The following is a 25,841-nucleotide window of genomic DNA, read 5'->3' as shown; positions in this document are numbered from 1 at the left end:
GCGATACCTATAAAAGAAATATTTCTTCAAAGGTGAGATGCTGTTCCAGAAGACACAACCCCTGTAACAGAAGTACACAGTTACCAAAATATCTAACTACACTTCTAAACTCTAGTATTCTACAAACAAACCATTTTTTATATGCTCAAGCATTTGACGATATTGTCAAGTATTACTAATATGTTTTTATAATTATCTATCAAATGATAATGAAGAGTTATAATTGAATTCAACAACATTTATTATTCGGATGATTTCGTATAATTCTCAAACCATCAACAATTTTGAGCAACAGACTGCTATTCTCCATAACAATTAACAAATTGAGCAACAAGCAGTATCAGGTACGAGATATTTGAACATGAACTCTTTTTTGGCATTTATACATTAATAGTTCTTTAAAACATGTGCCTAATGTTCAACAATCAACAATCACACTTTTATTGAACCAATTACAGTCATAAAATCAAATTTGAAATTTGGTGGTGTATAACAGGGATTTTACTACTACTCATTAATCCGAGAATTTATACTTATACTTCATTTACCTTATTTGTGTTCTTTAGACAATGCTCAATTATTGTGTGGGAGACATTTAATTTTACTGACTCTGCTTACTCAGAAAAACCACATTTTTAATGACCTTTTGCCATACTAAATTAACAGTACATACCTTAAAGTTAATTTGTGACTTTCGAATTGAAACAATGGTACCTCGTGGCAACTTCAACATGCCACATCACAGTTTCTTCGCCTAACTTGTATGCTCACAAGCACGGTAGTACATTCTAAATTGTTCAGCAACTGCAATTCAACCTCCACAATTATAGCACATGGACATCTAGTTATATCCCTCTTCACCCGGGACATACTCGCGACGTAACAAGTTCAGGAACATGCACCATGAGCAACCCTGTCCACACGACGATTCTCGATTCTCACTCAGTCAAAAATGGCACGCTTTTGATGCATCTAACTTCGTTTGCATTTTTAGCATGCTCTATTATCACAAATTCTTTAGTGTCAGCCAAACACAAACGTGACAAGCTTATTCATGAATCATAACTTCCACAAAACTTGCAGGAATTAATACGTTGTTCTAGTGTGTAACGGTATAGTTTGTGCTTTTAAGCTGATTCTCAGCAACATACACAATATACACAACCATACATTTTTGAATCCTTGTCCCGAGGTTCAAAACTTGCAGTACCTGAAGTTCTGTGGATGCTAGTTTAGGCAATAGACACGTACCTCTTCAAATTATAGCTTAACGCCCATTTCCTTTTAGATAGATATAGGTTTATTCATATTATATTTACAGAAGTTAATTCTTGGCCGTTATTCGCAAAATTACATTTCGGTGTACCCTGTCCCCCCTTCCCGAAGAGAGTGTGTAGATTCGCGTAGCCACTGGCTCCACGAGTAAAAAAAAAAAATATAACCCTCAGTACCAAAAAAGGTGGCTGAAGGTATGTGTGCTGTATACCCGGTTTCCCACATGAAATAAACTATTGTAATAATGTGAAAAGAGCAAGTGTGTGTATTAAAAGAAAGTAAGTTAATATCCCCGTCGGTTCACATAGTAAGGAAAGAAAGTTCGCGCAGCCGCTCCCCTTAGAGAAGAAGATACCTCTTACATTGCTGTACTCCGCCAAACATCTGAGACCGACTGCTCCCCTGCCCTTCCTATTTATAGGCCCCGCTAATGACCTAAACCGTTACTGGAAACTTACCGCTCCCCAACAGCCAAGAACCCAAAAGTACAGGAATACATAGCCATACACAATTTATAACATAAAAAAGGATCCAGTAATGATCGCATCATTACATAGTCCCCCCTTCCTGAAGAGAGGAAAATCAAAGTTCTGTAACCTAGAAAAATAATAATAATATACACAAAGCACTTGTCCGCAGTTTCTGTTCACTACAAACACACTTTCATTAGATCACACGACACTGACAGTCAATGTTCATCCTAATTTTGTCCACAAGTGTACTTCGAGATCCGCGATCTTCCCTCAGCACTGGAGCTGGTAAACCCACGTCGATTCTTACCCACTCAGCATCTCTTCCATCCTTCCTCCTGGACCAATGAGAGACAGTCTCCTGGAAATCCATCCAAGTCATCAAGGCTGCTGGTTCGACTCCCGGCAACGCCACTGCTCTGCGCTCCTTCCGAGATCGGAAGTCACCGCTTCGACCGGTTTCCACTGAATGGATAGAACTGGCTCTACATCCGAAGATGTCACTGCTATGCCCGGCGCTAGAACTGCGTTCACTCGCCACCGAACTGCGACTTCTCGACGAAATTACACGGTAAAAGAATACGCACTAACTTTGCGTTACTTTCGCGATGAAATTGACTGCGGAACGACACTTTGGTATGAGTACTGTATGAGGTATGAGTTAGAGAAAATAAGTGAAAGATAGAATAAAGAAAAGATAGATAAGTCCCTATGTACAATATTTACAAAAAATCCCCTTTTGAAATTAGACTAGAATCTGTTTCTCAGCTTGTAACGCATTCGGGATATATCTTCGTCTTGCTCCTCCTGCCAAAGTTACGTGCGCTCTCTTTGCTGAATTGGGTTCGGCTACTTTCCTTGCAAAGTCAGGTGGCGAAGAATAAGGCTTTAACTGGTCACTGTTGGCTCTCAATATTCTTCCGTCCCCACTGTGTTTCATTTTGAAAGTATTTGCTGAAGTTTGCTCCACAATTGCGTGTGATCCAGAGGACTTCCCCGAGAATTTACTGGTTACTCTGCGGGCCTTACCAGAGATAGGATGTTCCTTAAGCCAAGCTTTATCCCCCACCTGAAACGTGCATTTGCGACGTTTCCTATCACAAGTTTTCTTCTTGGCATCTTCCATCCTGAATTTCGTTTCCTCCTTACTTGACATGAAATCTTGCTTATTCCTGTCATCTTGTAATACGCAGCATGGCTGGCACGACTTACAATACTGGATAACGTATTTAGTTAGGCCTATCCAAGTGTATTGTTCCCTAACCTTCGCTAACGTTTTCAATCTCCCAGGATGACAACGAATGCATTATCATGCAACGACACGAGAATTTGCGAACGTAGAGAAGTAGGTGCCCATATTTTCCCTTTTCCCTTCTCTTTGTACTTTTCCGTAGGCAAATTTCTCCTAAGAATTCCCTCGTTGTCGAAATACGAAGATTTGGCCTGGGTCTTCACCTTTTCCTTGTACTTCTTCGTTCCTTCCACCTCCTCGTTCCTTGTAACCCTCGCTACGTCAGCAAGAAAGTTGTCTTTCATTTGCTCGGAAATGAGGGAGGCTGTGTCCAGAAGCCTACGTGGCTCCTCAGAATTGTATTCTTCATTTCCCTCAGTGGCAGAGAATGGCAACAATGAAGAATCTTCCATATCTTTACTTTCAGAGAGATGAACCATGGGCAGTTTTGTGCTCCGAAGCAAATTTTCCCTCTGTTTCTTCCTCATTTGCTTCGCACTATGTGCAGTACACAAACCGCTGAAATCTGCAACTGATTTCTGCACAGTGTCAGTCGAACATTCAACACGGTCAATCACGTTCTCAGTTTCGGGGTGCGGTTTGCAATTTTCCATCGTCGCGGTTGCTTCAGTAACAGTTTCATTTCTTTCCATCGTCGCGGTTAGCCCAGCTCCAGCTTCCACAGTCGACGTTCTCCCCTGCTGCGAGAACGGAAGCCTCTTTCCCACTTCCCTCTTCTCCGCAGAAAATAAATTAATGACGTTACTGTTCTCAAAACTGTAGCCTCCCTGCTTCAAATGTAGCGATATGCCGGCCTTCCTTATGAACCCACGACCTGCGATAAATCCCGTGAAACAATTGCGCAGAACGACGAATTTATGCTTAAATTTCATCCCATTCAAATGTACAGTAAGATACATTTCCCCACATGATTGTACAGAGCCTACTGCCAAAGAAATATTAATACGTTTATTGTTAATCTTATTTCCTTGTTTTTCCAGTTCTCTTGCAATCTCAACAGACACGGTGCTCACAGACGCACCAGAATCCAAATATAGCGAGAAGTCCTTTCCCTGAACCTTACAGATGACTAACGGTTTTTTGTCGCCAGAAGTGAAATTTCTGCAGTTGCGTATTTCCCTATTCCTCCCCCTGTTTTGCTTTCCTTCTACGTGTGCAAGAACCGGAGTTATCTGTTCTGGTCTAACGGTATCTTTAGAAATGGCACGGGTGGCGCCTTTCTGCGGACCATCATACCCCCTTCTCCTCATCGGTTCTTCTGCTCTCGGCGGGGTTCCAAAATTCCCGGAAAGGCTCAAGCGGTTGAAAAGACCCGGGTTTATGGCACTCATTGATACTTCTGTTCCCACGCGACCGAAAGGGTTTGTTGCCCCCGCAGCTACTAATTGCCTTGCGACACTCCCTGAAGTTGACGCTAGTGGTAAACTGCTATCTCTTAGCTCTGGACAATAGTACAGAGCTTCTGAATACAATCTCTTTTGAATGTCCTAAGAATGGGTTTCCAAATCTTTGATTGTTGCGAATGTTCTGTTGTACAAGTGTGTTCTGAATTTAGGATGGGAAAATTTCAAAACATGCTGGATGATCTCGTCTTCTGTCCCCCGTTTCTCCCTCATTGCAAAAAGCTTCCTGGTGTGTCGAATAAATGCAAGAAGAGACTGTTCTTGTGACTGGTAATTGTTCTGGATGATCCTTGCTATTTCCGAATCATAATCGACACTAAAGTATTCTTCCAAGAACGCCTTCTCAAATTCCCTAAAAGTGCCAAACGGTCTCGAAAATCTGAACCAATCTGCAGTGATTTCCTTCAACGAAAGCGGCAAGATTCTATCTAAGAGAAAAGTATCCCCAATTTCCATGATTTCCTAATAACTGCGTAATTCATACAAATAATCGTGTGGACTTACATCGCCGACGTTTCCCTTAAAGATCGGAATGTTAATGTTGCTTTTTTCCAAGATTTTGCTCATTTTCTCCTCGCCCGTCCTTGCCGAAGTTCCTTGCGTACGGTTTAGAGAAAGTCTCTCAAGATCCCCAACAATATCTTCCTCAGGCCTTCCCTCCAAGTTCGCATTGCCTAGCAACTTGCCAATGAGCTCCCTGTCTATTTGAATTGCCATTTTGTCTTCTGTTACTTTCTTTCCACTTCGCAATAACATCTGCCTTCAGTACTTCTCACAAAAAATATCCCGGACTGAGCCCCCAGTATGTAACGGTATATTTTGTGCTTTTAAGCTGATTCTCAGCAACATACACAATATACACAACCATACATTTTTGAATTCTTGTCCCGAGGTTCAAAACTTGCAGTACCTGAAGTTCTGTGGATGCTAGTTTAGGCAATAGACACGTACCTCTTCAAATTATAGCTTAACGCCCATTTCCTTTTAGATAGATATAGGTTTATTCATATTATATTTACAGAAGTTAATTCTTGGCCGTTATTCGCAAAATTACATTTCGGTGTACCCTGTCCCCCCTTCCCGAAGAGAGTGTGTAGACTCGCGTAGCCACTGGCTCCACGAGTAAAAAAAAAAAATATAACCCTCAGTACCAAAAAAGGTGGCTGAAGGTATGTGTGCTGTGTACCCGGTTTCCCACATGAAATAAACTATTGTAATAATGTGAAAAGAGCAAGTGTGTGTATTAAAAGAAAGTAAGTTAATATCCCCGTCGGTTCACATAGTAAGGAAAGAAAGTTCGCGCAGCCGCTCCCCTTAGAGAAGAAGATACCTCTTACATTGCTGTACTCCGCCAAACATCTGAGACCGACTGCTCCCCTGCCCTTCCTATTTATAGGCCCCGCTAATGACCTAAACCGTTACTGGAAACTTACCGCTCCCCAACGGCCAAGAACCCAAAAGTACAGGAATACATAGCCATACACAATTTATAACATAAAAAAGGATCCAGTAATGATCGCATCATTACAAGTGTACAGCAAATTTTTACACTGGCAAATTCTACATGTTAATTCGCATGTATTCTCGTTTCACCAACAACACAAAATTTTCCTGAATCCATAAGTCATCACATTGATACGTAAGCAAGCAAAACTTCCTCGCAATTATACTGCAACGTGGTGAAGTACACGTTGCACCAGACACCTATTTTACTGCATGTCGATTCGCTGCGTACATTCAGTCAGACGGGGAGAGAGAAAAACTGTTGCCGTATTACTGGTGAACTCACAGCGAAGAGAAACCTAGTGTTTCCCTCTAGCGGAGGAAAGTGTAACTACCTCAATTACTTCGCAAATCATCTGCAGTGTGCTTCCGAGCTGATGGGAAGCAAGAATTTGTAACTTATTTTCACGCGTAATTTTGCATTCAGAAAATACGCTACAGGCCTAGGAGGGCTACCTGGAGAGTTTAGTGACTGAGAAAGCATCAGTATGGTTGAAAACTTTGCAGTATTTTTCCAACATAGCCTTCAACCAAATGTTTAGCATGGTACAAAGGGTTTTCATTCCATTGTTGTAGAATTCAGCTGTGTGAGATCAAAGTCATGCCTTATTTCTTCATGCGCATGTCAAACTGTTTAATCAATCTTGTGAACCAGTTCATTCATCACAGCCGGCCGGCAACTTTTTCTGGTGATGGACATCTTGAGCATATGGTGCCATTCCATCATTTTATTATTGTATAATCTTTATATTATCTTTATTGTATTATCATGATCAACGTGTTTATTTTCTTTCTTTGTTTTTATTCATTTATTTTATCTTTGACAAGGGTTGGTTGTAAGAACGGCCCACGAGGCTGAAACACGGCTGCTTAAATAAAATCCATTCTATTCTCTTCTCTTGTCTTGCACCACCCTCATTCTGCATTCTCTCCACAAAGCTTGCATAGTTGACTGGATTTTACAGCTTTACAGTTTTTGGGTAAGAGAAATGTTATCACTGAGCTTACCTAACAGCTTTCGGGATCCTCAATTGCTACACATAATTTGAATTCAATTGTTAACACAACCTTCACCGTATCACATGTGAATGCATTCTGACTCGCACTACACTGTTGCCAAACATGTCACTATTACTCCTACTACCTCACCAGATGAAAACGGAGGTTACTTTCCAGAAAGCTCTCATCTGAGTTGCATGTTATAAATCTGTATGTGAATAAAACAGCAATTAGAAACCTTTCACCTTATGTAATTTATTGTTGCTTGTATGTTTTATTTGTTGTCATGAGTTTAACAAAGACCTGCAACTGTTTCCACTTATTTATTTTTCTCAACCTATGTGGATAAAATATGTAAATTAACCTGGCCTTTTAATACTGCAATTAGACTTTAATTCATAATTGGGAAACGAGAGACGCGGTAGTATATAATATATAAATACGGAGAAACTAGTACTCACTTTTATCCGTGAAGCTGTTCCAACGAGGATGGTGGCAGTGGTCACTGTAATTAATCGTAAAAGAAAAAACAGATTGAGTGTTTTTTAGTTTTGGTCCATTATTTGATGATAAACATAATATGATCGAATTTCACCGTACTGTATGGCATTACATGGTGACAAAATTTAAGTTTTAACAGCGCACAGTACAACAACATCTGTATATACTTACAGATGTTAGTAATTGTGTTGAGGGTCTAGTGGCATTTTTGGTGTTGATAAAAGGACATGAATTAGCATTGATATTTGAACAAACAACGCTTCAGACCTTACTCATGGATTAATGAGAACAGCAGTTTCTCTCTTAACATTTTTCCATTGTAAGGTTTCACAGAATGGTAATAGTACTCAAAAATCATTATTTGTGAGTGAAACTCTTCATGAGTATATATAAAAGTATTGCAGGTATGAATTGCTTGAATATATTTTTCAATAATGTAGTTTCATTTTCAATCTCTTAAATAGCAATGGTTGGGTAGATTGTTGGTCAGTTCCTATTGTTGCTTTGAGCATCAATTACACATACTACCCTATTCCTCCAATGGGACCCACTCCTCAGGCAGACATCACCACTCCTGAGAAGGAGGAGATTCTCTTGTCACCCATTAGGATTCCAAGGAACCAAAAATCTCCACTGCAGTGGTCACAGGTAAGTTCGGAAAGTGTAGCTGTGAAAAAGGTAATGTGAGAAATTATATAGATAGTGTGCTAGATAGCAGCATTCCATGCTGTTCATGAAAGTTTTCAGTGAAAAAGATAAGCAAACAAACTTGATCTGTTGTATGTTTTGTATAAAAGTATAATTTCTTGACTTGCATGACTTTTTTAGGTAGATACCCTGACACATGAAATTCTCTTATTGTAACTTCTTTTGTTTTCTAGTTAATGGTGATTATTTTCACTATCTCTGTGACTCAATTAAGGTTTAACAGTTAATCGATGGACAGTTTGTAACTAACATTTCTCTAAACTTCACCGATCTGATATTTCTATAAGTAAACTATAACTTGCTTTCACAATTCTGTCAGTTTCATATTTTTCTAATAATTGTAAAAGCAAAATTCATGTTCAGTTCTTGTTCAATTCATTTATAAATAAGAAACACATTTTATACAATAAAAAAAACCTTATTAGTTGTGTCTGGTTGCATTCCTTAATTAAGGAAGTAAAATAAACATATTCTGCACAAAATGTCTATTATTATTTTATAGGGATGGGACAGATTAATCGGTACTCTATTAGTATCGGCCAATATAGGCATATCAGTTTATGGGTAAAATTACTGATTATTTTACCAATATGGTTTTTCTATATATATCTTATAATTTAGTGTAAAATTCTGTCATTTTGTTAGAATTTTTATGGAGAATCTCCATATCCTACTTCTTAAAAAGCAGGTGTCTAAATATACAACTTTTGCACTGCATTCATTCATTCATTAAGGAGTTCAATGAATCATTCAAGTTCTTAAGGACCCATGTTGAATTTTTGTATCAGATCGGTAGAATGTCAGTTATCGATATGGGTAAATTTTGTATCGGTACTTTTATCAGTATTGGCATATCCCTATTATTTTATATTGAATCTGTATGTTTATCATTGTCATCTTGCATGGCATGTTACTGGATATATTCAATTAACTTTTTTTTTAAGTGAATGAGCTGATAGTAAATGGAACATTATTTAAATTTACTTTTCTTTCCCAGCAGGATGGATCTCAAAGGTTTGACCCAACAACATTACCTCCAGACAAAGTTTCTTTAGAACTAGAAATAGGGCCATCTGTTCTGCTGCTGTATGGGTCCCTGCTCAGAAGTTTCATGCACCTTAAAGTAAGTGGTCGTCAAACTCTAGAAGAATATTTATCATGAAATATTTTGTGCACTAAGTTGTGCCATAATTACTAAATGAAACTATGTGTTATTTGAACTGAAAGCAGTAAAGCTTGGTAGCACATTGCTCTATGGCAACGAAATTAGTTAGGTTTTTTTCTCTTTTTTAACTACTTTTAAATTTCATGTGTATTTTTAAATGTAGATATCTTAAATTGTTTCCAAGTAAATAGGACTCGCATAAACTATGAACAGCCATGTACAAATTAGTATTTCAGGAATTTTGAATATTATTATTATGAGCATATATATATGGACGTTTTGTTTATAACCATAAACCAAACAATAACTGATAACATTTCATGGATTTTCCATTTGATCATCAGGATTGGTGGAGTTTCAAGGACTCAGGAAATGAAACAGTAGCTTACACAAGCCAGTTGTTCTTATTTTTGTGCAGCATTTTTAAAACCGAAACTAAAACTACCAGCATGTGTGTTTCTAGGAGAACATTTTTGGAGAAGATCAGTCATTTGTGGACATGCAGCGGGCTCAGCCTTCATCCGTGGCCTCGACTGAAGGAGCAGTAGCAACAGCAAATACAGAGAATGAACCAGGCCCAAAGAAAGCATTTGATCCTCGCCCCTTCAGACCATTAGATGTCCAAGTTTCTATCACAATGCACGATGTACAGGCTCACCTAGTAAAGGTACGTGAGCCCACAAGAGGGATTAGAGAACAACACTAAATAAAAATGCTTCAAGTCACCTTTCAATTTTTACTAAGAATGTAATCTGAAAATATTCTTTAGTAACTTATCAGCATGAAACAATAAGTATTAAATATAAACCATATCTGTTTCTAGTTTTGCTGTAAATTATTCAAGGTTCCCATATGAAGTAACCGCAGTGTTTGATTAGTAGAGGAATGCATATTTTGTTTTGACGAGAACACGAAATGTGAAGTAACGCACTGTAATGATCATTTTTCATATTTTTGAAAGGTGTGAGGAGGTGCATTTTCCTACCATGTTTTGTCACGGAAGTATGCAAAATGAACTGCAAAATGCGAGATAAAATCTTAAACATGAAATTTAGAGTTTATTTACTGACATGACACTTTCTGAAGTCTGAATTATCCTGTGAATTATGTAATCATGGAAAATTGATTAATTCTGCTGCAAATATTTGAGAAACAAAAGTGGAGTCCTTTACATAGGAATAAACTTATTTCTCTGATAACTACATAAAATGTTCTATTAGAAGGGAAATGTTTCTTTGGTGTAATAAGTGTAGTTCTTAAATCAGGGCTTTATTCATCATTTTAACACCGATATGCCATTTTTTAATACTGCTTTTGATACTGAAATGTGCCCAGTTTTTGCACCGAAATCTTGATATTTATTCACCATGAATATGTAGCTGACTGGCTCTACATGTAAGTCTACCAGTTTTGCCTTAAATTATTCAAAATTCCCACGTGAAGTTATCAGTGTGTTCAATTAGTATTCATGTAATCGCAAAATCCAATTTGTCACAGAATATTAGTAGAGATTTGCTTTTAATAGAATGTACATTTTCATAATTCCCTCAATACTTGCATTTTGCAAAAGCATCAATCTGCACTCTATGTAGCACACAGGCTGATCAGACCTCAGAAGAGTTTCATGATGGGAATCGTGAATCTGTATCAGAGCAAAATTATATTCTGCCTACCCTAGTCGCTAGTTAATTTACTGTAGGGGCTGCAACGCTGATTTCTCTGGACTTCTTTAACAAGATGTTTTCTCACAGAACTGCTCAGAGAAGGATCCTCCCTGCCCAATCATCCTGCTGGAGCGATTTGGCTTTGAAATGAAGAAAGGCTTTCGTGAAACAAGGCTTCAGTTGCTTCTGTCCCCAGCAATCCTCCTCACTTCTGACAATGTGCCGAGGCTGAACAGGGAGAGCCACCTCAACCAAGGCCATCTCATGCTCTCCGGCCTGCAGGTATTTATAACTCTCAATTAGATTAATATCCCATATGCAACTAAAGTCTTTAGGACTCAAATAGGTTAATGCCTTGACCATGAATTAAGTAGGATAATAGCACAGTGAAATGGAACAGTTTAATTGGTATTGGTACTCAATTTGTACCAGTTTATTGGTAAAATTACTGAGAGGTGCGGTCCTCCATTAATATTGGGGGTTAAGCGTAGAGCTGACAACTCTGCACTGTAAAATGAGATGTCAAGAATCAGCAATATGAGGCCATGGATGTTCCCAAGGTAAAATATTCCGGAGGTAAAATAGTCTCTCGTTCGGATCTCCGGGTGGGGACTACTTTGGGAGATCCCTGGACTAAGAATAAGATCTACATTAGGAATAAGGATATTAAATACGGAGAAACTAGTACTCACTTTTATCCGCAAAGCTGTTTTTTCTTCTTTTTCGATTAATTTCAGTGGCCACTGCCACCATCCTCGTGGCATTGATTTAATACCAGCTGAGTTAATTAAATATGGTGGGAATTCGTTAATATGTCAAATTCATAACTTAATTTGTTTAAAAACGAGTAAAGAAGAAGTGGAAACAATCCATAATTCTTCCTGTTATGAAGGATTGTCATGTGTATTTGCTTTAAAACAAAACGTTTACTAATGAGAAAGTTATGTTAAAGACTAGGGTTACCAGATGTCCGGTTTTTCCCGGACGTGTTCTACATTTTAGCTCTATGTCTGGCGTCCGGGAGTAATTTGAAATATATCATAAATGTCCTACATTTTGAGCGTCACATAATATTAATTAGGAAAATACGTGTTTCAGTTGAACAAAGAGAAATCATGCAAGTTAGAAGTCTATGGGCTGCACTCAGTAGTGACATTTATTTTGATTCAGTATTGCCCAAAAATAAAATAAAAGTTTATCTTGGAACAAAAACGGAAGCACTTAATGAACAAAAATTTAGGACCACATTCTGATGATGTAACTGTTCAGTGCCTGAGCGTAATATCGTGCCTTGGGGTTTATACTGATGGAACAAGCCGTTTCCCATTCTTATTCAATATTTTGATTATAAATCAGGGGGGGTATAGAGAACAAAGTAATTGAAACTACCCTAGATGAAACTTCTGGAACCATTTCAAGTTATGGTAATTGCTGGATATTTGCTTGCCATTCTAGGTCATAATGAGAGAGTACTTTCATTACCATCAACACAATGGAGTCATGAGAGAAATATTTTTCTCAGAAAGTCTGTAAAAAGAGTTTGGCACTGGGGTTCAGTATAGCAAATTTCATAGTGTTTGACTGTTGAGTATCTCATCAATATATTTTGATAACCTGAAATTTTGTTAAAAATTTTCTCCTCTGAGAAGTATTGGTTAAAACATGTGTAGTGAGAAGTGTAGTTAGTATTGATTACAAGTTTGGAAATTTTGCATATAAGAATTCATTAAAAAATCACAATAAGTTGAAAAATGTAAATTGTACATTACTTTCTAACGTGTTCTAGAAATGTGTATTATTTATTGTGAATGTTTTATGTCCTACATTTTGACTTAAAGTCCTACATTTTGGGACATTATGCCGTACTTTTCCCTCCTAGCGATCTGGTAACCCTATTAAAGATGCAGTTGTTTAGCATTCTTGAATTCAATACATTTTGCTCTTTATATGGTTATGTGTATACTGATTGATGTACAAATGATCATTATGTGCTTTGGGAAACCTCATGGTTTATTTTTGTTATAACCTTTGTCTGAAACTGACTCAGCACACAGTTTGTAAAATATAAAAGCATTCCAATAAAAATATATTAATAACTTACGTTTTGCGAGTATCTATGTTGCTTCTACGAAGTTTCGGGATGCAACCTCACCTTTCTTCAGGCTGTTCACTTTTAGGTTATACGCAATTCATAACCGCGTCGACCTCTTATTAGGTATAGGATATGGGATTGGTTAAGTGTGTGTGGTTAAAAACATTAAAAACCTAACACCCATAACAGGTGCATGTCATATTACCACGCTGTTTTCCTGATTAAAAATTGCTCCTTGAAACGTTAAAACTTTAAAACTAAATAGCCACAGCCCGCGTGTTCTGCAATTGCAATACTCCAAGGTTTCCTCGTAGAACGCGAGGTCGGAAAATATTTGGACCTAAAAGGGATGAGGATACAGGTGAGTGGAGAAGGTTACATAATTTGTATTCAAGTCCGGATATTATTAGAATAATTAAATCAAGAAGACTTAGGTGGGCAGGCCATGTGGCACGAATGGGAGAGGAACGAGGAGTTCACAGGATTCTTGTTGGGAAACCTGATGGTAAGAGACCTGTAGGAAGGCCAAGACAAAGATGGAGGGACAACGTTGAGATGAACCTAAAGGAAATTGGTAGGGATGGAAAAGAGTATATAGATCTTGCTCAAGATTTGGACAGATGGAAGGCCTGTGTTGCTGCAGCCATGAACCTTCGTGTTTAAGAAGGCTAGCGAGTTAGAGTTAATTTGTTAGTTAGTTTTATTAATATGATATATTTTACAAGTAGCCTGAAATTTAGTGCAAAATTCTGACATTTTGTTACTTTTTAAATGATAAAAGATATTCATGTAACCTGGTTTTGTAAATAGGCAGTTAGTTCATTCTTCTTACCCAAAACATTTTGCAGGGTAAAAACAGGAAAAACTCATTAGTACGATATTGGTTAATATGAAGTACCTTTTAATCCGAAGTTCTTCCCATTCCCCAGCCAATAAAATAGAATTTTTAATGTATTTCAGTACGTATAAATCAAAATATGGATAATTTTTAATACGTAGTTGTTTGCAAGACACTTTTTGGAAAACTAGTTTAGGTTAATTCGAAGTAGACACGTGTATAAGTCGGGAAGAGAAGATCAAATGTGGAGAGAGATTGGATGTTATTTTAGCGTGGCCTTGACATGTTTCCTTTCTGTATTATTAACTTACGTTTTGCGAGTATTGAGGTAACTCCAGCGACGTTTCGGGATGCAACTGCTCCCTTCCTCAGGCTGCTCACGTTTAGGTTATGTATAAATCATAACCACGTCGAACTCTCCATAAGCACAGGAAATAGGATTGGTAAAAGATGTGTGGTTAAAAACTTTAAAAATCTAAAACCCATTACAGGTGCACGTTAAATTACCATGTCGTTTTCCCAATTAAAAACTGCTCCTTGAAATGTTAAAACTTTAAAAATGTTAACCATTTCATTGGAGAATTGCAGCACATGCAGACCATGGCTATTCACGCACAACTTTCATCATGAATTCATGTTTCCTTGTCCTAAGAGCTGCTGACAATCTTTCATTGCTGAATGCACCACTTTGGAAATATTTACCAATGCCAAGTGAGAAACACGAAAATATCGCAGGAATGTTCCAAAATACAGATCCGTGGTGCCTCGAAGTCTCACCCATCTGTCTAGCTCTGAACTCTAGTTTCAGCAGTTCCCCGTGAGTGAGCAACTCTTGGCCTTTTAGCCGACAATTTCCAGTAACCGATTTCAGTGTTATTTGTTCTCTGTAACACTTCATAAAAAAAAGGGAAACTGTTACAGATAATCTAAGCCAGATAGGCCATCTAAAGATCGTCAACCTGCTTAATGTGTTATTATCCAGGTTTCGCCAAAAGATTGCTTCGATCTTATGTACTACCTTAGTGATAATGAAGTTCGACCAGTCACAAATATAGGAGTGTGTTGTGAAAAAAGGAGAACACATGCATATGCTGAACATATTTTATTCAGCAGGCTACATGGAACAAAGGAAAACATAAATTTCCGCTGCAACGCAGCAATGTATGGTGTCCACACAAAATAAAACATTTTCGTCCATCTACACGTGACATTGAAGTTCGACCACTGTTAGAGGGGATCCTGTTTACCATGGTGTGACGCCGCCCCGTCGGCGAATAACTGTGGCAATGCATCGGGGCATGCTGCGGACGAGTCGTTCAAGGTATTCCACATCGATGGGGTGCCATTCCTCCTGCAGGCAGGCGATAAGAGCAGCCACTGTCGTGGGTCCCCTCTGTTGCACACGTCGCTTAAGAACACGCCACACATTCTCAATGGGCGAGAGGTCTGGACTCGATGGTGGCCATGGCAGAGTTCGCACGTGATGGCGAGTCAACCATTCTCTTGTCAGCCGTGCTGTATGAGGCCTGGCATTGTCGTGTTGAAAGATGAGACGCCACCTGTGGAACAGGTGCCTTCGCACTGTGGGAAGATGCCGCTCCAGTATGCGTGTATAGGCGTGTGCATTCACAATGCCCTCACAGACGTGTAGTGGGCCAACCCCAGATGCCGTCATGCATCCCCATACCATCACTGACGCAGGTTTCTGTACCCGACGTGCATAACATTTTGCTTCATTCTGTTTTCCGTATTTTCCCGTACACAACATTGAAAATGGATTCGTCCGTCCACAAAACCCTGTTCCACTGCCGAAATGTCCATCCCCGGTACATTCGTGCCCACCGTAGTCGATTGCCTTTGTTCAACATGGAACAAAGGATCTTCGAAATTAATAGATCTCCGCTTCAAACGCCGTACCCTTTTGTGAATGAAGACAGTGGATCTTCGAAATTAATAGGATTGAACCATTAAATTGTGCAACGCGGAATTACGAAATCTTTTAAATTTCACGTAAGTAATTTTAAACCGCGTTTACCGCAACCACCATGAATGAATGGAAAGGAAGGGTTTACGTTTCGCCTTGTACACTCGGTAACCGCATTGCTGTAGGTAACGGCGAATGGTTCTGGTTGACACTTCAATGTGAAAGCGTTCTCGAGTCCACAGTCGTAATTCGGCCACAGAAACATGATTGTTGGTCTGGATATAGAGCCTAAATATCCGTAGGTCACGCACGCTCAGCAGGCATTTTCGACCGGGGCCTTACGTGGCTCTGTAGTACCCGTATTTTGTTGGTGTTTGATGATGCAGTGGACGGTTGACTTGGGTAAGTTCAGTTGGCACCCTATTTCCCGTTCACTGAGTCCATCCCGTTGCAACTCCACCACTCTTCTCCTCGCGATGTTGTCAATAGGTTTGCCCCTGGCCATGGTGATGATGCACTGTGGTTCCTCGGTGCACAGCACGTGCTTATATACGGCGGACTCCCTTGTCGTGTCCGTGACATCATGCTTCCGTCGAATGCGCCACTATCTGGAATTTTCCGTATGGGTCTGGTGCCTGGTCGAAGTTCAATGTCACGCGTATAGTTCCCCGTTTTCGTTCTTTACGTGACCTTGGGTGCAACATGCTGGGATCACGATTCTTGCCTGCTCACACGCCTCCTCTTACACACATGCGTCACTTCTGCGGGTCACCCATTCCACCGCCTATGCCTCTGTGCATTTAATCACGTATTCCTTTCTGGTCGAACTTCATTATCACCAAGGTTGTATGTCATAACTCCCGTTCCCGGCTTCATATAATTTCCCAACTGTGCAGATGTCATAAAATTTTTCCAAAAGAATGTTCTGTTGGCTGAGTGACTTGAAAACCAGGGGTGGGGGGTTCGATGCAGATTGTTTCGGCCACGATTTTCTTGCTTGTGTGCACACACTGGCTGATTACGAGCGCGGGTGGAAGTGGATCCCTCCTCCTTTCCTTTGACATCTAAAATGAAGCAACCAGTTCTTGATACGTTCTTCAAAATGAACAAAAAACTGTAGGACAAGTTAAAAAATCCCCCCCCCTTTTCCCTTTACAACAGCCCATTCTCTGCCACTGATGTGCACGGCAATGCAATAATTGCAGAATTCAGGTCTTATTTTTTTGTTTGAATGCAGCTGTCTGCATAGGAAGTGTTGCCTGTACTATTGCATGTTGCATGGTAAAACTTAAAGCAAGGATAATTTCTTTCTTCTTCACACCGCTTATAAAAGTCCCGTCTTCGACAATTGCATTATCTTTAAGATGCCAAGGATTTTCTCTTCCTCCACCTGTTGCTCTAACTTCCATCCGGTCTCATTCTGTTTATGCTGCAGCTGGTGCCAGTGTTTCGTCTAGCAACTGCAGTGCTGTCCCTTGCCGATAACAGCAGTGACTCATCTAGAGCGAAGGCGTCATTGTTTTGAAACTCGTAAAGCTGTTTTGTTTTGATGATAACGAAATTCGATCTCCAGAAAGATAAACAAGAGTTAAAACAACTTCTGGTCCTGCACCTTCTGCTAAGCAAAACTGTAACTTTTATTTTGCACCTGACACAAGAATAAACATATTTAACACTCAGAGCAGTGCTGGAAGGAAATGCACAGGAAGTTCGATGTAATATAATCACCCCTTTTCTTCAGAAACATTCACTTGCTATAAAAATCACATAAATGACACAAAAAAATATAATAAATCTCAATGCTCAATGTAGGAATGGACGCTGAGACTGATCAAAGAAAGAAGATGCAATTCAAGGGGATAACCTTTGGCGGAGCCAGTGTTTCACCTCTAGAATACTCCTAAATCTGACAATAAATCATCGGTTAACGTGAGAGTAAATAACGATCACCCATTTTGATATCTGAAAATGCTCATTTCCTAAACCTTGTTTTGAATATGCTGATGGGCTAATTGGGACTAAATATACAGTTTAAACTGAAATCCAAACCTGATTGATTATTGAATGCTCGGATCCATGTTGGGTGCAAGTAGATCGCAAAGTGCGTATTTCCTTTTCAGGGTGGATTACAATGCTAGGCGAGGAAGAGTTAGGACTGCTATCTGAAAAAAAGGGGGGTGAATATGAAGTAGGCGGAAGCAAAGACGACTTGATTTTTTTTACAATGTATTTTAGGCAGCCAAACCAGAATGAAATTAACATCCCAATGGTTTTTTTTATAGAAAGGTTGCATTCTGCCCAATTATCTCCCGACTTTTTGCTGGCGGCAGTGTGACTGCTGTCAAGATTCCTCGAGTTTCGCTTGTAATAAATAAGAGATTGTTTTCCTTTCCGTAGGTCTCAGTGCAAATTGGTTTCTCATGAATTAGAATAGTAAAAGACTTTGTTGTGAAAAGGTTTTCATGTTCAATTTTCTTTGCAGCAACATGCATCGTGTGCATAACAGGTTGTATAACTATACAGGATAAATGGTGTTACGGTCTCCTAGGAATGTTTTGTTTCCATGTAAGCTCTGTGCTCTCATTTTGTGTAACATTTTTTACAGATTCTTTAAAACTTACAATATTATTATGTAGTACATATAAAATTATTTTATGAGCTTTTACCAACTTTAAAACATTCGTTATGGGGGCAATTTATACTGTAATTTATTTATGCGTTAAAAACAGGTGCAATCTTGAAGAGTTTGGATAACTCAAAGTCGTTTAATTCAAAGTTGACATTTTTTGGTTCCTTGAACTTCATATTAATGACATTTTTCTACTTGGTTATTTTTATTCTTCATGAAACATTTCTAATGTATCAGGTTGTTACCATATTGGTTATCCATTTTGGTAAGTGGTAAATTTGAACTTCAGAGTTGTAAACTGAAAATTGCTTGTGTTATAATACCAAATAATGCTAGCTTCAATGTGAATCTGACATCAGGAGATTTGAAGAAATAGCTGATCAGCTAAGAAGCAATTAATGTAATAACCACCTGGAAAAGTGTCATAATTTATACTTTGTGAAAGTGTCTCACATTCTTTGTCTGTTGTGCGTTTCAAATATAAATTCTTGATATTCGTCTGATGCAGGTACGAGGGCATGCCATGTTCAGTGATGAAGGAAGATCGCTGGATGAAGAGACGCTGGAATATGCATGGCTGGTGGAAGTTCAGTTGGGGAAATTAAGTGGAAAGCTAACTGCTCCTCAGGTAAAGTCTTAGGTTTTATCTAAGAACAGAATTTCAATTTCTGAATAAGGAATGCCTAACTCACTTTTAATTATTTTATTCATCTTTATTGGTATTCTATGCTCTATGTGCTTGGCTGCATATGACAGCTTTTCAGTTCTGAAACAATACACTGGAGCCTCAATTTTATGTTTTTCAGGGAACTAAACTGAAAGAACCTAAAATGGCAGAATATGTAAAATCGACAAAAATTTTATAACTTTTTTCTATGTTGAGATCATGCAGGAAAATGCAAAATCCAGGAACGTAAAATTGGAGTTCCACTGTACTTATAAAAATAAATATAAAAGAATAAAAAAGTAAAATAGAAGTTTTAATGCCAGTGCTCATGGTAGATTTCTCGACTTAAAGTGAACTGAAACTAGACATCTCATGGTGTTTCTTCCATCCCCTTATCATTTAGATGAACTCAAGAGGTAGAAAGACAACCTAATATGATGCAAGAAGAATAAAGAGAAAGGAAGTATTGGTGATTACTATAATAAATTGTTTTCAATATTTGTTAATATTCAGAGTTATTTCATACAGTTTCTTTTCTGAGATTATATCGTTTAATTAAAATTAGAATGGCAAGTTGTTCAGCCTACATGGCATATTAAAGCACTTGGTGCCATGAGAGCATGCTCAGATTTCCTGAAGTTAAAGTCTCTTCTTGTTGCAGACTCATCACCTCATAACAAGCTTGGAGACCTTCATGCTGCTTGTGAAGGATGCAGAGAACAACCTGAGGCCTCCTTGCTTGCCTCGTGCGTGCCACCACGGGCTGCCTCCTCTGCAGTGCAAGGCTTCTGACCCAAACTCTTACTACAGGTGCCCATCAGGGGAGGAGATCAAGTATCGGATGACACGGTTGGCTGTTGATGCAATTGACTTGTACTTTTTGGAAGGAGGCACTGCCTTTCAAATTTGGGTAAGTAGAATTTTATCATTTAGCAATCATCCTTGTTACTGCACTCACCGTGATGAATACTGCTACTCACTCTTCATCACCCCCCACCTCTTCCCTTTCCTGCTGCACCTATTGTATTTCAGATATTCTATTCCAGATTTCTAGCATATATCAAGTACACAAAGTGACTTGGATTATATTTTAAAGATAATCAATTCTCACAAAGACATTCATGGTTTCATGAGTTCTCGATTTGAGGGAATAGAGGAGATGCTGCTGATATTTATAAAATACTTGTAGATCGATTGATTTGGTGTTTTAAGTCCACTTTATGCACAGTAAGGCTAATTGGGACTGGACCTACAGCTTAAAGTGGGATCCGAACCACTATGTGCCTCCACCGCGAAAATACTTGTAGAAAATTTACCCATACTAATATCTTATATTGTAGCAATTTAGGGTTCCCCCTGACCTGGAAATCCTGAAAAACCTAGAAAAGTCAGGGAAATCAACCTATGAGTGAAAATATTTTTTCAAAAACTTGGAAAAATCAGGATAAATGAAGTGTTCTTTTTACTTTGTAAATGTCAGGATTGAAAATAAATTCCATTTTTTCTTGAACAAACCTTTTGACGAAATGTAACGATGAACTAATGTTGTTGTGCATTTTTTGTATTATTTTGAACAGTGTTGAAAAAACTTTACTCTCATGAATAGACAATGTAGTTTTAACACTTAGAAATTCCTTACTAGCATGTTGAAGACCCAATGAATTATCTGAAAATTTATTGTGACAAAATGAATTTGAACTCAAATGTAGTTAAAGCATTGTGTAGGTAAAGTTTCATGCATCTGCACTACTCTTATTTGTTGTCCAGTTAATTTCAAAGGACCACTGCTTTCATTAACACTAGGAATGGGCCAATATGAAAAAGTACCGATATAAAATTTACTGATACCAATAACCGATTTTCTACCGACCCGATATAAAATTCCAAATGGTCCTTGAAGAACCTGAATAGTTCATTGGTCTCTTTAATAAATGTTTATTTCCAGGTGACTGCAGTGCAAGAGAAGTTGCATATTTAGACATCTACTTTTTTAAAAAGTAGGAAATGGAGATTATTCATAATAATTATATAATGGCAGAATTTTGCACTAAATTATATAATATATATTTATAGATATATTAGTTCTGTAAAATAATGGGTAATTTTACTGATACACCAATATACCTATATCGGCAGATACCAATAGAATACAGATTAATTTGTCCCATTCCTAATTAATACAGGTTGCAAGGACTCCATCTAGATGCTTAATCAGGCAACAACAAAACACAGCAACGCGGTAATATGAAAGTATGTACACAAGAGTGACAAGGTGTCATGGAAGCAAAAGATTGGAATAAATTACAGTTGGTTTATAGAAATATCACACCAGGAAAATTATTGGCAATTTTTTTTCATAAATAGAAACTTTCTTATGCATATATCGGCTGTTAACATTAGACTACCAATTAATTTATTGCTATCTGTTAAGCAGAGGCTGAAGTTGTAAGTACTTAACTTATTTTTCAGGCTTCTCCAATTCGAGTCTCTCATTGTAACCTTCATGGCCGCAATGTTAAATCCGGAGTGAGTGGAGTGGTTCCTGTGATCCAACTGAGGCAGTTCATTGCAACTGCTGGATGCTTCTCTAATAAAGCAGCAAATAAGCCTGATGGGACAAATCACACCAACTCAAGCTCTGAGTTGTGGTTGGAAGTTGGTTCTGTCACCCTTGGCTCATTGATAATAGAGTCTGCAATATCCTTGCCAACTCCAGACCATGATTTACATTTGGTGCAACATACGTAAGTTTTAAAGTTTAATCATTTTGTAAATTTTATTTTCGTCCCATTTTCTTTCACTGTCAGTCAGTTAGTGGAAAGAATTCAATGAAGTCTTCAACATATTGTGGTTTTGCCATTGAACATATGGAAGCAACACATTTCCTCATGATATTGCAGTAAGATATTTAGATCTTGCCTGAGGTGAGGTTTCACAGGCATAATGCATGAAGTCAAAAAATGTGAAGTAAACTTGAACCTGACAATTGAGCCTCAGCTTAGCCTAGTGTGAAGTGTTCTGATAATAATGATGATTAACTGTGAAGCATTCTTTTTTTTTAAAAAAAAAAAAAAGTTTTAACATCTTTCTTTTGCCTATGTTGTTGAATCAATCAAAGTATTTAAAATTGTGATGTTCTGATAGAGTTAAATGAAGATTTCATTTTTTTAATAATGCTTGGAACTTAATAAATGTAATGTTTGGTTTACATAATTGTTGGACATTTTCATCAACAAGAAAAAATAAATCCACAGTAAATGTTTTATTTTGATGTCCTAAAATATTTCCAATGGTCTTGTGGAGGTGGATTGGCTAATACACTATAATACATATCAACATTTCTGTTACAGATAGTACAGTGGAACTTTGATTTCATGTTTTTCATGAGATAAAATTGATAGAACTTAAAATGCAGGGTTGTGTAATCACTGTACATCTTATGTGTAGAACAATATGTTAAAGAGAAATTTTAAAACACCTAACGATTAAATATATTTTTTTAGTCCTCTAATTTTTGACAACGCTAGTTCTTCAGGAGGAAGAAAAGATTTTAAAACTGAAGATCATTGCAAAAGTAAAGGTTAAAGGGAAAAGATCTGGTACATGGTTCTTTTCTTCATTTTAATATGTTTTGACCTTACCTGTGTAATGCTGTACTGTACCTTAAGTTTTATAAATTTTTTGTCTTCCTCTTTCATTTGTTCCTTGTATATTTATATTTTTAGACCTTTGGTAATGATTAGGAAAGTAACTTATATGTAAATTATATGTAGCTTCAGGCATTTTCCAAATTAGAGTCCTTTCCATCCTCTATGTCAGGGCTGTTCTTTGAAAGCAGAAATCCTAGGTTTGAATCCTAGGTAAGGCATGGCTATATCATTTGTGTTTTTTTCTCATTTATCTCATCAATTTATCATTCATCACCATCATCGCAATTAACCTAGACAGCTTGAGATAAAAGAAATAAATTGTACAAATGCAAATTAATCTTTTTTAGCATGAGTCACCTTTAAGAAAAAAGATCATTATCCATTGTAATATATTTCCTGTTCCAGATATTTGAAGCTCCACGATGAGAAAACCAAACGACTGTGGTTTCTGTGGGACCAAGATGTTTCTAACATTTCAAACAAGTTAATTGGGAAATGTGGTTGCATAGGTGGCTGTGAATTTTTTGGAAACAATAGGAATGGACCTAAATTTTTTAAACCAAGCAGACAAGACATCCAAGATGGAATAAATATTGCTGCATTTAAGTAAGTTGGGAACATAATGTATGTAATACATACATTCACAATTCCTACCAGCACTGAAGCTAATTTCATTATTTATGAGTGTGTGATTGTTTTGTGATTAATACACTATGGTGCACTTGTGCCGGAAGATGTATATTATATCAAGATAAGCTTCTTATTGGTACCAGCTTAACCTCAGCAACAAAAGAAAGCTGGATGTACTCTTTATGACTTGAACTTCCAGTTTTAATCTGATGCAATGCTCAGCTATATTTTTTTTATGAAGAGAAATTATTGAACTTTATTTCTTATAGGGGAACCAACTTCAGCTCAGAAACAGCAAAAGCTTTGTTTTTTCAGTTGTAGAGAAATTGTTGGTACATTTCATGATCTTTCGCTGATACTAATCTTTCTACTTTCAGAATTAATGAACCTGGACAAGATCCTGGATTTGGACAGAGCATACTTCATGAAGGTCACTTGGTATTCCACACACCACCTTATGGCTCACAGGACATTTCCTTGCAAGAGCCTGTGAGTTGGGAAAGTGTTTCGATGAACACAAGGTGTGCTCTGGTGAGAGACGTTAGCCTCAAAGTACCTCAGGGCACCCAGAGGTCAGAGAGCTCAAGCGAGAGACCGTGCGAGCGATCTCATTCTATGACCGACACCAAGGAGAGTTCTGGTGGTGGAAGCAGTTCCAGGATAACCTGCTCCCCAAGCCCTATTTCAAACATTCAGCTTGAGAAGTTGGCTCTTGCGAGACGATTTTCATGCACTTCGATGGGTGTGAGGCCAAATGGAGATGTACCGTATGCACGGCTTCTGGATAGCCCAACCCTGCTGCCGAAACTGGACAGTGATTCAAAGCTGAATACAGAAAGAAGCAAATCAATTTTGAATGTTCCTGAAAATGATGCACCAAAAAGCAGCTGTTCAGATTCAAAGTTATCAGTGGATTATTTTGGTACGGTAGGAAAAGAAAGTTCCGCACCATCAGCAGCACCGAAAGCTCGAGACAGCCAAGTACAGTCTGTCGTGGAGGGCTCAGAATCACATCACTCCCTAAGCACGTACATACCAGATGATAGCATTCAGAAACAGGTTCAAAGGACTGTGTCGATGAGCAGCGAGAATCATTCCGAAGCATTTTACTCTGCGGACGAGGAAGTGCCACAACCTGCTGCACAGGAGAGCGTCTCCTGGAGCAATTCACTGAAATCGAACCAAGCTGTGCTCATGTCAAAGGAAGAGTCCCGTAAGTTCCCCAGTGAAATGAGCATCCCAGCCGAGATGTCTTTGAAACAGGCGAAACTGTCGTCCCACTGCAGCGACCACGAGATTCACACTCCCGAACACAGAGCTGCCAGAATGGATCTTCGTGAAGGCAAGAAGGCACACATGTCTGCATTTACTGGATTAAAGGAATATGACAGCCCATCACCAAGCCCACCTTTATTGCACGAGACATCTGAAATACATGTAAGTATAAACTTTGCTTTTTTTTCTTAAGTATATGCATAGCTTCCATTTGTAATCCACAAAATTACCAAACTAGGCAAAAAGCTTCTAGTACAAAGATTGATAGATCAAAACGAAAACATTGTACTCTACCTTCAGTATTGGAAGCTAATTTTATCATTGTAATATACAGTGGAACCCTGATTATACATTTTGCCCATTGCACATTCCGTCTTCATGGTCTCAGTAGCAGTGGTGGCACCAGGATTATTCATCTATTGGTGCAGAAAGAAATTTAGGGAGTTCGATTCTGAAAATAAGGAAAACATGAAACACGCATGCAACCTTTCAAAACTGGGGAAGAGGGGCAAGGACAGTTTACTTTCCCTTTGGTAGATAAGGTTTAGCATAGTGCGGGGGCAAAAATAACAAAAAGCAGGGGGGCAACTGCATCCCTAATCGCCGCCACTGATTAACATAAATTACTGACTAATATTAAAATATATTCTTCTTTGTAGATAATCAGTGGTGTTATTCATTCTAGTTTTTGGACTTTTAACCACTGTTATTTTTTAAAAGAGATTTACCTACGTTTCGGATGCTGAATCTGCCTCCATCTTCAGGGTAGCGTGTAGTATGTTAGATCATATAAATGGTTGCCTTGGAGGATTATTCTTGGTGGCCTAGGCTCCACTGCATCTGTCTGTCACAAGGACCTCTATATACATAAAGTTGCCAGGTAGGATTATCAGTAGCCCAGGCTCCGCTTCGTCAGATGACCACGTCAAGGTCACGATCAAGGCTTCATGTGGCACCGTTAGGTTTCCATCTTGATCCCCGGAGACTGGATCGCCCCGGATTGCATGTTGACGTAAAGGATAATAGGGATGGATAATAAACCTTTTCGAGCAAGGCCTCATCCAGAGGAAGCTATCAACTCGTGGCAAGCCACGGCACCTAGCGACCTGTTGAGTGAGATGAGACAAGGCAAAATGGATAATAAACCTTTTCCTGCTCCCACAAAAATAGGCAATAATTAGGCTGGAGAGTTCAAT

General features: G+C 38.4%; 1 protein-coding gene across 12 annotated transcripts in view; it reads left to right on the top strand.

Moving 5' to 3' along the window:
- Positions 1–25,841, top strand: part of tweek (transmembrane protein KIAA1109 homolog tweek) — a 211,042-nt gene that overhangs the window by 25,659 nt on the left and 159,542 nt on the right. For 8 of the 12 annotated variants that reach the window (XM_083121292.1, XM_083121286.1, XM_083121285.1 and 5 more), the window contains 9 exons: positions 7,868–8,051; positions 9,109–9,234; positions 9,740–9,943; positions 11,028–11,222; positions 18,932–19,051; positions 19,752–20,000; positions 21,560–21,834; positions 23,146–23,346; positions 23,748–24,807. In XM_083121292.1, coding sequence (XP_082977418.1) covers positions 7,868–8,051; positions 9,109–9,234; positions 9,740–9,943; positions 11,028–11,222; positions 18,932–19,051; positions 19,752–20,000; positions 21,560–21,834; positions 23,146–23,346; positions 23,748–24,807 — 2,614 coding nt within the window. The remainder of the gene's footprint in view (positions 1–7,867; positions 8,052–9,108; positions 9,235–9,739; positions 9,944–11,027; positions 11,223–18,931; positions 19,052–19,751; positions 20,001–21,559; positions 21,835–23,145; positions 23,347–23,747; positions 24,808–25,841) is intronic. The other 4 variants (XM_083121295.1, XM_083121294.1, XM_083121287.1 and 1 more) reach the window with 1 other exon arrangement.

Source organism: Lepisma saccharinum, chromosome 4, assembly GCF_977018435.1.
Source record: "Lepisma saccharinum chromosome 4, izLepSacc3.1, whole genome shotgun sequence".
NCBI classification, from domain to species: domain Eukaryota; kingdom Metazoa; phylum Arthropoda; class Insecta; order Zygentoma; family Lepismatidae; genus Lepisma; species Lepisma saccharinum.
This window is presented reverse-complemented; position numbering and strand designations above follow the sequence as displayed.